This window comes from Pteronotus mesoamericanus, unplaced genomic scaffold (genome assembly GCF_021234165.1).
Source record: "Pteronotus mesoamericanus isolate MK-2021 breed Mesoamerican mustached bat unplaced genomic scaffold, CSHL_Meso_final scaffold_31, whole genome shotgun sequence".
NCBI lineage: Eukaryota > Metazoa > Chordata > Mammalia > Chiroptera > Mormoopidae > Pteronotus > Pteronotus mesoamericanus.
The window spans coordinates 9,836,308-9,851,359 of NW_026555312.1; the positions used below are offsets into that span (position 1 = coordinate 9,836,308).

At 38.3% G+C, this 15,052-nt stretch overlaps 1 protein-coding gene across 5 annotated transcripts in view; it reads right to left on the reverse strand.

Moving 5' to 3' along the window:
* CDKAL1 (CDK5 regulatory subunit associated protein 1 like 1) overlaps positions 1–15,052 on the reverse strand; it is a 609,813-nt gene that overhangs the window by 109,756 nt on the left and 485,005 nt on the right. For all 5 annotated transcript variants that reach the window (XM_054592196.1, XM_054592193.1, XM_054592194.1 and 2 more), the window contains one exon: positions 14,369–14,431. In XM_054592196.1, coding sequence (XP_054448171.1) covers positions 14,369–14,431 — 63 coding nt within the window. The remainder of the gene's footprint in view (positions 1–14,368; positions 14,432–15,052) is intronic.

The window sequence follows — 15,052 nt, forward strand, 5'->3', positions numbered from 1 at the left end:
GACTTAAACATAAGCTATGACACCAGAAAGTCCTAGAGGAAAACATAGGCAGTAAAATGTCAGATATCCCTTGCCGCAATATTTTCACTGATATATCCTTTAGTGCTGGGGAAAAAAGGAAAGAATAAACAAATGGGACTACATCAAGTTAAAAAGCTCCTGCATGGCTAAAGAAAACATCATCAAAATGAAAAGAGAACCAAGTGTATGGGAAAACATATTTGCCAATGATACCTCAGACAAGCATTTGATCTCCAAAATGTAAAAAGAACTGACCCGACTCAACACCAGGAAGACAAACAATCCTATTAAAAAATTGGCAAAGGACTTGAACAGACACCTCTCCAAGAAAGACATACAGAGGGCCCAGAGGGATATGAAAAGATGCCCAACATCACTAGCCATCAGAGAAATGCAAATTAAAATCTCAGTGAGATACCACTTCACACTGGTCAGAATGGCCATCATTAACAAATCAACAAACAACAAGTGTTGGTGAGGATATGGAGAAAAGGGAACCCTAGCGCACTGTTGGTGGGAATGCAGACTGGAACAGGCACTGTGGAAAACAGTATAGAATTTCCTCAAAAAACCAAAAATGGAACTGTGTTTTGATCCAGAGATACCACTGCGGGGATTATGTCCTAAGAATCCTGAAACACCATTTCAAAGAACCTATGCAACCAATGTTCATAGCAGTGTTATTTACAATAGCCAAGTGCTGGAAACAGCCTAAGTGCCCATTAATAAATGAGTGGATCAAAAAACTGGTACATTTACACAATGGAAATCTACACAGCAGAAAGAAAGAACTATCTTTTCAGCAAAGAAAGAACTATGCTGAAAGAACAGCATAGATGGAATTAGAGAATATTATCCTAAGTGAAATAATCCAAGTAGAGAAAGACAAATACCACATGATTTTACCACATTATCTCACTTATAAGAGGAACCTAATGAACAAAACAAACAAACAAACAAACAAAATAGAACCAGAGGCATGGAAACAAGGAACAAACCGACAGTGACCAGAAGGGAGTGGGGAGAGGGAAAGGGGGGCAAGAAAGGGAAGGCACTAGTCAAGGAACATGTATGAATGACTCATGGACATGGACAACAGGGTGGGGACTGACTAAGGCAGCTGGGGGTGGGAGGGACAGGGGAGAGCAACGGGGAAATTTGGGACAAGTGTAATAGAAGAACAATAATAAAAAAAAAACAGACGAAATCCCTGCTTCTATTCTAATAAGCATAATTTTGCATTAATAATAATAGCACCTGTTATTTATTGAGAGTGTACTATGTGCTAAGTACTAGCAGCGAGGCTGACATTCTTTTAGCTATAATTTTACCACGAGAATAGTAACAGACATTTGTTGAGCACTTATGTGCTGGACACTATTCTAGAGGCTCTCCACATTATCTTTATGGCATTCCCAAAGGGCAGATGCTAGCAAATTTCATTAATTCTAAAATGCACATTCCTTCTTTATAATTTTAGCACCTTTCAATTTTCGATCTGTCTTCTAATCAGTGAGATCTCAACATTATAATGATTGTGTTGTAATTAATGGCACATCTTATGACTAACAGTGTTTTAGAATCAGAAAACTTAACTATCTTGGCAAGGTCATATAGCTGGTATATGTAGGACTTAGAAATTAAAATTATGAATGTGGAGGTAGCTAAGACCAAATTATTCTATTTGTGTGGCTATTTCTAACAACGGAGTGGCTGCACTCAAAAGGGAAACATAGATTAAAACTATAAGAGGATACCATTTTTCTCTAACAGGAAAGGATTCTGAAAGGTGGGGGAAGGCGTGGCGGGGGGGCAAGCACTGTTTTACACCGTTGATGGGGGGGGCATCAGAGCATCTTGTTTAGTGGGTAGCTAGCAATCCCTGTCATGATGTAAAATGCACACACTTATAATCCAGCCATTCTGCTTCTAGAAATTTATCATATAGTTTGTATTTATATGTGCACAAATGGCACATTTGTACGACTGTACACTGTAGCTCTGCCTGTAAGATCAAAAGATCAGAAGCCACCCAAAGATCCATCAGTAAGAGTCTAGTTAGATAAAGATGATAAACACCTGGTACAAAACAAACACATCTATTTAAAACAAAAGAAACAAGGTAGTTCTTTATATTCTGATTCATACTGTCTCCAAGATATACCATAAAGTGAAAAAGAAACTGACAAATTTGTAGCATGTTAACATTTGAGTTAAAAAGCATATAGCTATATAAACACACATACAGGTATGTGCTTGTGTATGCAAAAAAAAAATAACTGTAAAAATATAAACACAAAGCCAGAATTAGTGGTTGGCTCTGGAAAGGGGCACAGAGATCTGTAAGGTAGGGTAAGGAGGGAGAACTTCTTTGAATATTGTATTAAGTGCAAGTATGATTTATTTTATAACTAAATACCAAAAAAAAAAAATCCAAAAAAACAACTTGGTACATCCCCCCATAGCTGCGGACATGACTACTGAACACTCCGACTGTGCGGTGACATGGACAGAGCCCAAACTGGTCATGCACTTGTTGTGAGACAGTATGGTACACGGATCAAAAGAAAAATAAAATACACTTCATATCTACAACACAGGAAATTCTAGTCCATAATTCAGGGTCTTTCCCTGGAGGGGGAGAAGCAGACACGATGATTCCCTCCTAAAGACATTCACAGTGTAGCAGGGTGAAACAGTCATGTTAATAGTAAATATGTAACACAGCAAAATATTATAATTACAGTGCAGTATCTGTTGCCATCTTGCCCTGCTGCCTCATGGATTATAAGCATCTTATCCCAGTTATTGTACTTGTCCCCTAGAAGAACACTCATGTTTCTTGAATGGAACTGACTTCCGAGAACATGAAAAGTCAAATAATAAAGACATGTATGCCATTGTGGTAGCATGAGAACAATTCTCTGTGTTGTATCAAAAAAGATGCAAAGAAGGCAAATTAAACTGGGTCTTACAGGATGGATTCAGCAGGACAAAGGGGCCTTTTCCTCACCAATCTGTAGAGGTGGGGTGGGGGAGCTCCGAGGGCTTTCGCAGCTCTATAGACTGAGACTAGGGAGGGAGACTGTGTGAACCCAGTCTTGAGTTTTTATATTACTGCCTCCAAAGAAAAGGCAGTAAGTAATAGAATGTACTATGTTGAAGTCTCTAAGAATTATGCCCATGGATAGAAACATAATGGAGGGTGAAAAGCAAGAACATCTAAGAAATTGTGCAGAGAAATGCAAAAGTAAGTGAAATAGTAAAAACATGAACACAAAGAATGGATAGGGGAAGATAATCAGGTGGTATTGAGACAAACGGAAAAAATGAGAGGAAGTACACCATGGAGGAGGGAGGGCAAACCCAGAAACCTTAGCTACATCAACTTAAAACTGTTTTAAATTAAATTAGAAAAAGAGAGTGTTGATAAGAAACAAAATGTTAGGAATAAAGACTAACAAGCTGCTTTAAAACTATCCCTGTCCAAGAAACTCTAAATTGAATTAGAGATTTCTGTTTTATGCATAGCAACTGGATTATTATACTTTACAGTAATTAAAAATGAAATATTCTCCATTCTTACCCATGTGTTCCATATAATAATAGGATTAAATTAAAAAGAACTTGAGTTTTTAAAACTCTTTTATTTTTATTTGACACATGTGGATTTAAAATACCTTTGGAATTCTGAAAGGCACCCAAAGGTACAGTGTTAAATAATGGAAAATATGAACAATCATTAGAAGAAGCTGGGTAACTTATTTTCTTCCCAGATGCGAAAACTCTCTTGTTTTCCAATTTCAAGAGAAGAGTGTTTATGCACCCATTAAAAAAGCACAATAGATGCTAACTGTAATCATGTCTTCTTAATCTTGCACAAGAACCCTGGAGAGAATGAATTATTGGCCCATGGAAATACTTTCATTTCACTATTCTTTGTCGAGAGAATTGTGGAAATTGTGCAAGTCAGAATCTGTACTGAAGGCTGGTAATCATATGAGATGACACGGAGACCGGGGGCCTTTCTGCTGTTGTTAATAATGTGCTGAGGAAGACACAGGCCAGGTCTGGAAGCCCATTCCTTAATCAGCATCAACCCACACTCCACCAATCACAGGACTCTCGACAGTCTTAAAACTCGGGCAGCAGAGCTGGAGAAGAAAAACAGCAGTAATAGCTTCCTCATTTCTCTAATGGATGCCTATATTACTTGTTTTAAGCACCACTGGCATTACTGTTTCTCAGTGCATCTCAATAAAAATAACTTCAGCTACAACGAAGCCATTAATTATATTTTATGATAATGTGTTGCTGAAAAACAAAGTGTATTTTACAGGAGGAATATAAAATTTTTCCTTGAAAATAAGGTATGGACACTTTTAAATTTAACTTCTTTGTGCCTTCCAAGCAACTTTCCAGATTTCCCAGGTTAAAATGTTGTCACAAGATTAAAAAAAAAAAGTTTAATGCATTTATTGATTTTAGAGAGAAAGGAATGGAGAACGAGCGAGAGACACCGATGTGAGAGAGACACACTGACTGGTTGCCTGCTGTACGTGCCCTGACAGGGTTTCAAACCCCTGACCTGAGCATGTGCCTCAACAGGGAATCGAATCCCCAACCTTTTGGTGTACGGGACGATGATCCAACCAACTGAGCCACACCAGCCAGGGCCTGTCATAAGATTTTAGAGAACTAAAGTCAAACAAATGAGTAAGTTGTTTTGTCTTAAGTTAAATAGTATGTTTGAAAAGCTGCATCTGACATAAGTGTCAGCTTTTGCTGTGGAGGCCAGACACATTATATAGTGATGGAATGAAGAATAGGAAACTAATTTTCTCAGGTTCTTCACATTAAATACAGGGGAGAATTTAAAATAATTTTTTATTTCTCTCCATTGTGGATGTTTTCCTTTTCATCTTTCTGTCTCAATTTGCCAAAGTGAAATATGTAGTGGATGTACATTTAAGGTTTTTGGATAATAACAAGACATCCAGTTAAACATGAATTTCAGATAAATGAGTAAATCTTTACTATAAATGTTACACATACTGTGGAGGGTCATATACTAACCTCCCCCCCCCAAAACAAAACAAAACAAAACAAAACCAAAAAAACGAAACCATCGATTGCCTGAAATTCAAATTTAACCAGATATCCTGTATTTTTATTTGCTAATTCTGGCAACCCTAACATATGGAGTGGATCGCGCTTTAGCCAAGGGTGTTCTCCCCGGGGGATGAAGAAGGTCGGTACGTGGCAGTGCACACCGGGAGTGAGACACAGGAAAAGGGCATGAGTATGATGAGACATTTTAACTGGGTGCAAAAACTGATGACAGAGGACAAGCAGTGGCGGGGAGCCTCCAGGGGGGCGGGGCGGGGCCGGTTGAGCTGTGAGAGACAGGATGCCCGGGGACGGGTGGCACATGCATGTCCCCTGGATCTTGGTACAATGCAGTTTCTCTGCCCTTTCTTTTTGTGGGTTCTTCCTTATGCTAGTGAATTTCATAAAGGCAGTGTATAACCAATGACAGTGGAAACCAGTATGTTTTCTGATTGGATAAATAATTTGAAAATAATTGCCATGTCTATGTAGATCTTTTTTTGATTTTTAAATCAATGCTTTTACAATATACCGAATGTCAGCAAAGGGCTTGATCTTGAACTTTGTTCTTTCCCTATTACTCATATCCCTGAAAGTGCCTGAGAGGGGAGAGAATATGCTACTATATAGGACATTCTTAAATAATGATCTGGGAAACTTTCTGTCCTCTGTATCATGATCCTGTAATGGCTGCTGAGTTGGACGTCCCCCAAAATGGAGAAAACCCCCACAGTTATCATTTGGAGGATGAGGGAAGGGGGGCAGGGCCACCGAGAGTACTTCGCATATCTGAAGAACTTGGCCAGTGTTTTAATGTCAAAAGTTTTGCCTGTACTTGGAGCCAGGGAAACGGGCGTGACTCTAACCCGTGATGCAATGTGGCAGAGGGGCTTCCTGAGCCTGCGTGAGCAGCTTGGAGGCGGTTCCTATCTCATGGGGTCATACTTGCTTGGACTAACAATGGCAGCCGAGAAAGGCAGAAGAAACCAGGCTGCTGGCAGGTGTACCCCAGGGTGGGAGGAGTCACACATGGGGTTACAGAGGAAGATCCGCGCTGGGATTTAAATTCAGGCGCAGCAGCCATGCTGGGGCTTAACTATGTGGTTTGGGAGTGGAGAGAGGAGCTCTCTTGACCTTGCAGCTTAGAAAGAAGCAGAAAAGCAGGATGTAGCAGCCTCGTGGGGCTCTTCACCATGTGAAGAAGCAGCCTCTTTACCACGTAACAGCAGCACGGGGTCTTGGCCACGTGGTTTGAAAGAATGAAGAAGGATTTCCCAGCTCACCATTAGGATGTGGTTTTGGATTAAGAATGGGAACCTTGCTGAGCTATAGACTTGTATTTTCTTCTCCTGAGATAGGGTACCCCTGACTGGCCTGAGGGGAGGCAGGACCGTGCGCGCGCGCGCGCACAGGTGTTTATTTGTTTCTAAAGGGAGTGAGATTTAATGGCAACATTCTGCCATTACTATGAACCTGTATAACTTTTGAATAAACAGTTCCTTTCCTCTTTACCAAACTCTGGCATTGAGAGCCATAGTTTTTATTGGCGGCGGGCAGAAGGAACCCAGAGTAACAAAACCTATGGTGGGGTGGGAGTTTCTGTTACAAATCCACCTGCCTATAAAAGGAAGTTCCAAATGCTAGCTGGTGTCCTCATAAATAGAACAGGACAGCATTCGACCTGTTTCTAGCCTGCCCTGATACCATTTTCTCATATCCATGTACTGTGACTGCAGCTGATTTTCTCCTCAACCTTTCTCTGTGCTTTAGAATTTTAGGTTCTGACTCACCCTGTTCCTCTGGATTGAACATCCCCTACTGTGTTGGTCCTAAAGATTCCCAGTCCTTTCGCTGGAACCACTGTACTGCCCACCTGCCCCACCCTCCCACCCACAATGGGGAGTTGGGGAGAAAAGCAAGTTAGACAGGGGTCTATTAGGAGAGTGCCTGATGGTGCCTAAAGATCATCATCCGTTAATCTCTGATGAGATTAGCCCTGATGTCCATCTTAAATCAAGTTTTGTTTGCCCCAGGCTGATGGTGAATTCATCAGGTGGGGGAACACTGGAGGTGAGTGTGGTGGTTTCTAGGATAAGCTTGGCTGCTCAATCACCTGCTTCACAGGAAGGTCAGTCAGCGAATCTTCAACGCGCTCCCCCTTTGCATCACAGTACTCTGTCTCCCCTTATTCCTCTTCACACTCCTATGTCTATATAAAGTTTACCATTTAGATTTAGATATAGGGTTGGGTGGAGAGAGGCAGGGTATGAAGGTCCACTTCAACCTTGAGCCTGAGGTGTGTTTGTCAGTCCACCCTTTATTAGAGCATTTTGCATAGTGGATGATTTAGTTACTTGTGGCACAGGAATGGTGGGCAAGGACTCTGTAGCTTAGACATTTCTATAACTTGCCAGATGCGTGACCTTGGGCAGTTACTTAATGTCTCTGTCTCAGTTTCTTCATCTGTAAAAGGGAGATATTAAGTTTCTTCATCTGTAAAAGGGAGATAGTAAGAGCATACAGGTTGCTATAAAGCTCAATGAGTCATGTGTGTGTGTAAAGCTTTGAAGATGGTGCCAGTTACATGGTGTGCTTTAAATGGTTGAATAATAACAATAACAATAATCCACTCAGATTCAATTCTCTGGGTAACTGGCAGAGCAGAATTCTGGCATCTACGGGTCCCTGGATATACCATTTCAACAACAGTAAAATCTCCGCCATTGACACATACTTCCAATACCACCCATCTCAGCAGATAAAGTAACAAAACAAATTAAACTGACATGTAAAAATGTTTAATTTTTAGAACAATGCCATGTTAGAAGGAAAAGAGGAAAAACATAAAAATAATATTAAAGTTAGGCTCAAAGAAACATGATCTGCTGCTCAACTAGAATCACAAGTTGAGAAGTGTTAGAGATGAGGAAAATGCTTGCGGGTCAGGTTGGCATAGATCAGAAAGCAAAAGGGTAGTTACAGAAATCTGTTGAGGCAGGAAGCAGCTGAACTGTGTCCGCATCTTCTATAACAATTATAGTCACCTCGAGAAAGGAGATATTTTAACAAATAAAGCACAGATTTTACACCAAGAACTCCTTTATTTAGTATGTCCTGTATTCTGAGGCTGAGTTATCCATTTGGCTTTAGAGTGGAGTTGATGGGGCCGATAAATGGGTGTATTATTTACTAACGTGCTTACTTCCTTGTATTTCAAGGCCACAACCTGAGCATGGTTTTAGTATGACGTGTGAAAATATAACAGTAAGGGAAGTCAGTCAATTAGACATTTATCCAATCGTTCCTGATATTTAGCAACATCCCTAAAATTACTTTTTAAACATTTTTTAGTCTTTGCCAAAGACGGGGAACAGAGTTAAGTGCACAAATGGATTTTGCAGAGAACTGTTTTAAGCATGGCATAAACATGCCAAATCAATAACTTGTTTCTTTATCTGCATGTGCCATGAAAATCTGGCTATCATAGAGTGCCGGATCCATTAAAAACTGAACTTGCTATTTCCAGACAGCAGATAGCTTAAAGCTCAACAGGGCCAGCAGGCAATAATCCAAATTCCCATCTCCCTCTCTAGAAGAACATCTCAAAGCACTCTGTTGCTACATGATGTTATTCAAAGCACAGGAGATAATGAAGGCTTGACAATACTGTAGCTGCCTTAGGATTGAGTCAAATGGCCATTATTCTTCAAACACAAAGTGACTTTTATCTTAAATCACTAGACAAATCTGATTAATGGAGAAATGTAAATCAATACATGATTTCCAAAATAAAATTTTTTTTCCTTAAGGTATGATATATGTATTTATGAAACAATGTCATAGAAACTATTAGTCTCTTAGAAAAGAAGGAGCAGTGATAGAAAGCAAGACTCCTCCCTACTAGACTTTTGAAATAGATTTTTGCTATATGCTTCTATCCAAACAAAGCTGCAGAAAATGTTCTACTTTTTCTTTTTTACTATATATCACTGTACACTAGTAGATATGAATTCCCAGCCATGTTTGTATTAACTGTTCTTAAAGTTGTCTTAGGAAACATGGATTATGGAAATACATATGAATATTTTTATATATTTAATATTGCAATTAAAAATGCATTGTACTGCCCTGGCTAGTGTGGCTCAGTGGATTGAACACCAGCCTGAGAACCGAAAGGTCCCCAGTTCGATTCCCAGTCAGGGCACATGCCTGGGTTGTGGGTCAGGTCCCCAGCTGGGGGTGTGTGAGAGGCAGCCTGTCAATGTTTCTCTCGCGCATTGATGTTTCTCCCTCCTTTCCCTTCTCTCTAAAAAGTTAATAAATTTTTTAAAAAACTAAATAAAAATGCATTGTACTGATGCATTAACTTACTATTATTCCACTCAAGTTATGCCTAGAGTAATTTTAAAGATAAGACTATAAGAATTCTCTAAGAACTCAGTATCTGCAGTTTCTAATTATATAGTGAATAATTTGTGGGAATAGTGATTCCACCCTTCTCATCTTTTATGCTCATTTAAAGTTTGTGTCCTTTACCCAACTACCAACATATGCTCAACCACTCTTTCACTATTTCTTTTATTAAACGTCTCTATAGTAATACTTCACTTATCCAACCTTCTTAAGAACCAGCTGTTCCTAAGAGAGTTTCAAGATAAATAAAATTTATTCTTAAAATATCAATGTTCCTAAAAATAGGTTATACACATCTCTACTACTTTAAAACAAAACATCTGTTGCTTGATGCAATTTAGGCCCAATTATTTTACCCTGGAACTATTAAAATGTGTAGGGATATTTGGGCATCTGGGTCCAAATTAACTGGTCGTGGGCAGCTGCACTTTTAGAGTTCCTCTGTTAATGACTTATAGTTTTTATGGCCTTGGCCTTGCCTTCATTTAGTTCGCTGCCACTTCTTAATGAAGCTCTGACTTCTTAAAGCAATAACCACCCTCTTTTTAACTGCTGCTAGGGGTTGACTGTGGTTTGGGAAACCAGGCATCTTTGTTTGTTAGAACTATGTTTTAAAAAGTGGTCTGTTTGTGGATAGGGGACTGAAGAAGTAATGAGGTGGGGAGAGAGAATTAAACTAACAATTTGGCCAGGCTGGGCCCTGGCTAGCTTACCCACAGGGTCTGAACGGTGTGCCAGTTCAGGCTGAGATGGCTGCACAAAAGACCTTTGGGTGGAGTAGAGCACTGATGTTCGTTTTCTATCTCACTCACGTGCTAACTTACCAAGAGCCTTTATGCACAGCTGGTGTTGTTTTTTTTTTTTTTTTGACACATGTGAATCTGTTTACAGTTCAAGTGATATATGTCTGTGCATGTAGAAAATTATTAAAATAACACTCATCTTCAAAAGAAAAAGAAAAGCTTACTTCACCAATACAGGAGCTGTATGGTAATGTTACTTCTCCTGTGTGTCCATTGAATTATATCTTCAAACATAGAAAATTATTAAAATGACAAGTTACTAAAAGAAAATGAGAAACCCACTTCACAAATTTTGGAAACATTATAGTAACAACCTGATAAAGACTCACTTTTAATGGTCTAGTACGAATTCATACAGATAAACTATGTTTAGGAACTTAGTCAACTTTGCAGATGTTAAGAAACCACTATAAACCTAAAGAAAATTTGTAATTTTTTTCTTCCCAAGGATTTTCATATTTATAATAGCTTTTTACATTAGCAGATTATAAACACCTGTGTTTGGCTAATGAACCTAAATTTCCTCCTGAACACATAACTGTGATTAAATCTAACAAGAAAGAAAAGAAGAAAGGAAGGGAATAAGAAAGAGAGAGACATTTTTTACAGACATAGCAATATTTTCTTTCAGGCTACAGAGAGCACATGCTAATTTGCATAGCTTTAATGGAAGTGTTCTAATTATCCCCTACTTTACTTACCTGTGACTTAACCAAAGGAAAAACCCAATCCCAAAGAGGTGCCTTTCTGTGACCTAGGTCTGTGGCCCTGAACCTTTCCAGTTAGTTAGTATGATGTATTTTCAGAAATTACAAGCTATGTTTATTATGTTTAGTAAAGTAACAGAATAAATATAATGTACAAAGTATCAACAGATTACCTGCTATTTTGAATTTCCTTTACTAATGGTCAGATAAATGGAAATTATCTTTGGTTAAAGCCTTTCTGCATAAATCTACAAGAACTCCTGAAAAAGTATTTTTTGAATAGACATGGAACCAGAGATAATGGTCCAAAATGAAATTCTTCCAGTGTCCGGCAAAATTTGTCTTAAGAGTATAAAAAATAAATCAGATGTTTTCCTTAAGGCTCATTCTGAGCACACATTTTGTTCTAAGCTCTGTTTGCTTTTTGCAACAGCATTTAAGAGAAAACCAACTGACCATTTACAACCCAAACAAAGGCTGTAGAGCAGGACATCAAGAAATGCACCTGGCCTGACTCAAACAACACATTTGTTTAACCTGTGACTGTCCTGCATCCGGGGGTCAGGCAGGAGCAATTTTATTTGGGGGGAAGGAAAGAAGAGCAAATACAACTGACTTGCTGAGAACAAAACGGTTGTACTAACTACCCTTTGTAATCACAACTGTTTTAACAGTTTCTAGTAAGCAAAGACTATCATTTAAGTGACCCACTGGAATTAGGGATGAAGCCCGAGGAAATTTTGCCAATTTTAGGACAGGACTTAAATTTCTGAGTTTATTCAGCATAATGAACCCACTAAAATGCGATGGTCCTTTTTCGGTATAAATTTACATCACGGGGAACATTAACAATAAAAGGATTTAGCTAGAAAGGAAAAGAATACCATAACATTCACCACTACAAGCAGACCACATTTTATTTTATTTTTGCATCTTTTTCATTATGGAATATTTCAATCATATAGAAAATAAACACAATAGAATGATGAACCCCACAAACCCATCATTCAGAGTCAATAATCATCAACACATGGCCAATCTTTTTTTCATCTATCCTACCCACTCCCCTCCTTGAATTCTTTTTTAAAGCAAATCCCACACAGCCTATATTTTATTTTATATAAGCTTTCATTTACAATATATGTACATATTTAACCTAAAGGTTACTGCAGAAATCTCATTGAGCATGACATGTTCTAACCAACCGTAACCAACTCTTATAAAATGTTTTAAACTAAAACCTATTTGCCTAGAAAACTAATTTGTTTAAATATAACTGGTTAATTAAAAATGACAAAGTAACTTGAATCACAATCCTCTATTATTTTATTTATGGGGGGAAAGGAACATTCTGAGGTTGAGAAAGTAGTGCATGTTACTCAGTCCCTGTGATTGTAGCCTTTGTGGACACTGATCAACAAGAGACAAGGTTAAAAGTAACACGGGTTTGCCTGGATAGAGCTTGGAAAAAGAGCAGGAGGCTACTAAGGGGGAGGAGAGCTGCCCAGAAGGAAACTTTTCCCTTTTCCTTCACTGCACATACACATAAAACAGAATGCCAATAGGCCAAACCTTGGAAGCTTCAAAAATCACTCATCAAGTGGTCTAGCTACCTATAATAATTTATTACCAATCTTAAAGCAAAGATCAAAAGGAACTCCATCTAGCACTTACATTCAATTCCTCATTGCCTGATGACTAATTTGTAGAGGAATGAAGTCTTCACAAGGGAAGCCAAAATAATCTGAGGTGACTTTGATACAATGCCACAAAGGATATGAAGAGGAAGCTGGTAGAAGCTGCAAATGGCTAAGTTCCATTAAGAGTTCTAATAAAAGAATAGTGGAATTTCCCTTAACTGTGAATTAAAAAAATGTTAGAAGTGGGCAAACTTTAGGCAAGTCAGGCAAAACATTTGTCACAGCCTTTTGCTGTTGTTAAATGTTAACTTTAGCCACTGTTGCATTTATGTTTATTACGTAGCATCACCTAAAAAAGAAAAAAGCAACTTTTCCATCAGAAATCTGGCCAATCTCATTCTCTTTGCTTTTGTATATTACTCAACAGTCTGCACCTTCCGTCTGCATTGTCTGCACTGTCATACACCACGGGGCCGCTCAATCTCTTTCAAACAAATTGCTGTATTCTGAAAAGTGATGGATCCAACCTCAAAAAAGTAACTTGACGTAAGTTTTAGTCTTGTATATAGCCATGGTGACATGGAGGTGCATAAACACGTCTTTTAAAAAATTTTTGGTGCCTAAGTTAATTGGTCACTATAGAAACACCAGAAGCTATTCAAATTCTTCCAATTTCTATGAACAACTGGCACGATTTTTTTCCTCCTGAATCCAGACATCTTCATATTCTCAACTGAGGAAAGTAGCTTTCACACTACTTATTTTGGCTAGTTAAAAAATCCCCACCACATGTCTCCTTGTAAATTCACAGATAAAGATTTAAGTTTATATTAGCAATTCAACTGTGCAAATTTTTTGTTTGCTTCTAAAATCACCTCAAATTAATAGATTTATTGGAACCCTGCATGGTAAACAAGTTTTGTACAGCTCTCAGAACTCCTGAAATGTATTTCCCTATGAAGATGTGGTATTGAGCATTTTCTTTAAAAATGGTTGTAAGTTTTTGTTGGTTTTTTTTTAAAGAGTCCTTATCTTTTACAAATGTATGGTGAAGTACTCGTGAGTGAAAAGCTATCTGGGAATTCTTCAAATACAGAGAGGGGAGAGCCTGTGGTATCCATGTGCCAAGGCTGGCCACAGGCACATAGAGCAGTGGGAAGCAGTGGGATGGATTCATAGAGTTCCACTTCACTATTTGGTGTTCTGGGTAGCCAATGTATTGGCAGTGGATATTTCGGCCATGATGCTATGCACTGCTTGTTGTGAGGGTTTTTATTTAGAGAACTAACTTTCTATCAGGAGCAATGGAGAACCAAGAGTTGGGAGTTAATATTTCAACTATCTGTACCAATTCAAAAGCCAAGTTCATCACTGCATTGTTTGATAAGAAAAAAACCCAGTCAGAACAAAAAAACTCCCCCAAACCTGTCTTTTCAGTCTTTGAGGTTTCAGTGACAATATGTAACTAGATTTTAATGTGAATAAAACATAATTATTTTAGTTCAAAACACAAATTTTCTGTTTTCTTTTAAAGACATAGAAGTTGAAAATTAAAATAGAAATATAAATGAAACTGGTAAGTCTATATAAAATCACTATATACTGGGAAAAATTGTGCCATACATTCAGAAAGACTGTTCTATTACCCAATACACTCATCACATGCATCTCTTACCTTGTGATCATATGGACTGTAAGAATGAAATACCCGAGACAGATCTTTTGTTCTTTGCTTTTTCTGTGGAAGAAAACACAAACATTTGAGACAGGTGGCAAAACATACATGTGCACATATATCTGTACATCTATCTATCTATATTTATTTTTCTGTCTATCTGCATTAAGATAATGCTTATTTAGAGATTCCTCCTTGTGCAAGGTGAGGGGCTATAATGTCAACATGGGGCAAGGGGATGCAATTAGAAACCAAAGCCACTTGATGGCTATGTGGGTCGCTGTCATAGACCAGCCAGGGAAACTCTTCCTAGATGGTTTCATAATTAAAACATTGATCACCAAAAACTCTATTTATAAATACATAACTTAGAGACTAAAATGAAAAATAAAACTATGAAAAGAAAAAAAAACTCTGAATTTCATTGTATTGCCAACTGCTATTACTCTGAATTGGGCACTTGCAAGTGTCCACTTAAACAATCTATGTCCTTAAGGCCTCCTTGCCACAGCTTGTGTCTGTCTGCCTGAGGTCACCTTTGTGCTGTCACTGCTATATAGTTCAGGTGCCTTGCATGGTGTTTCATACACCATAGGCACTCAATAAATATTTGCTAAATTAATACATAAATGAACTGCCCGTGTCAGACAGACATAGCTGCATCTGTGATGATGGCATCTAAAC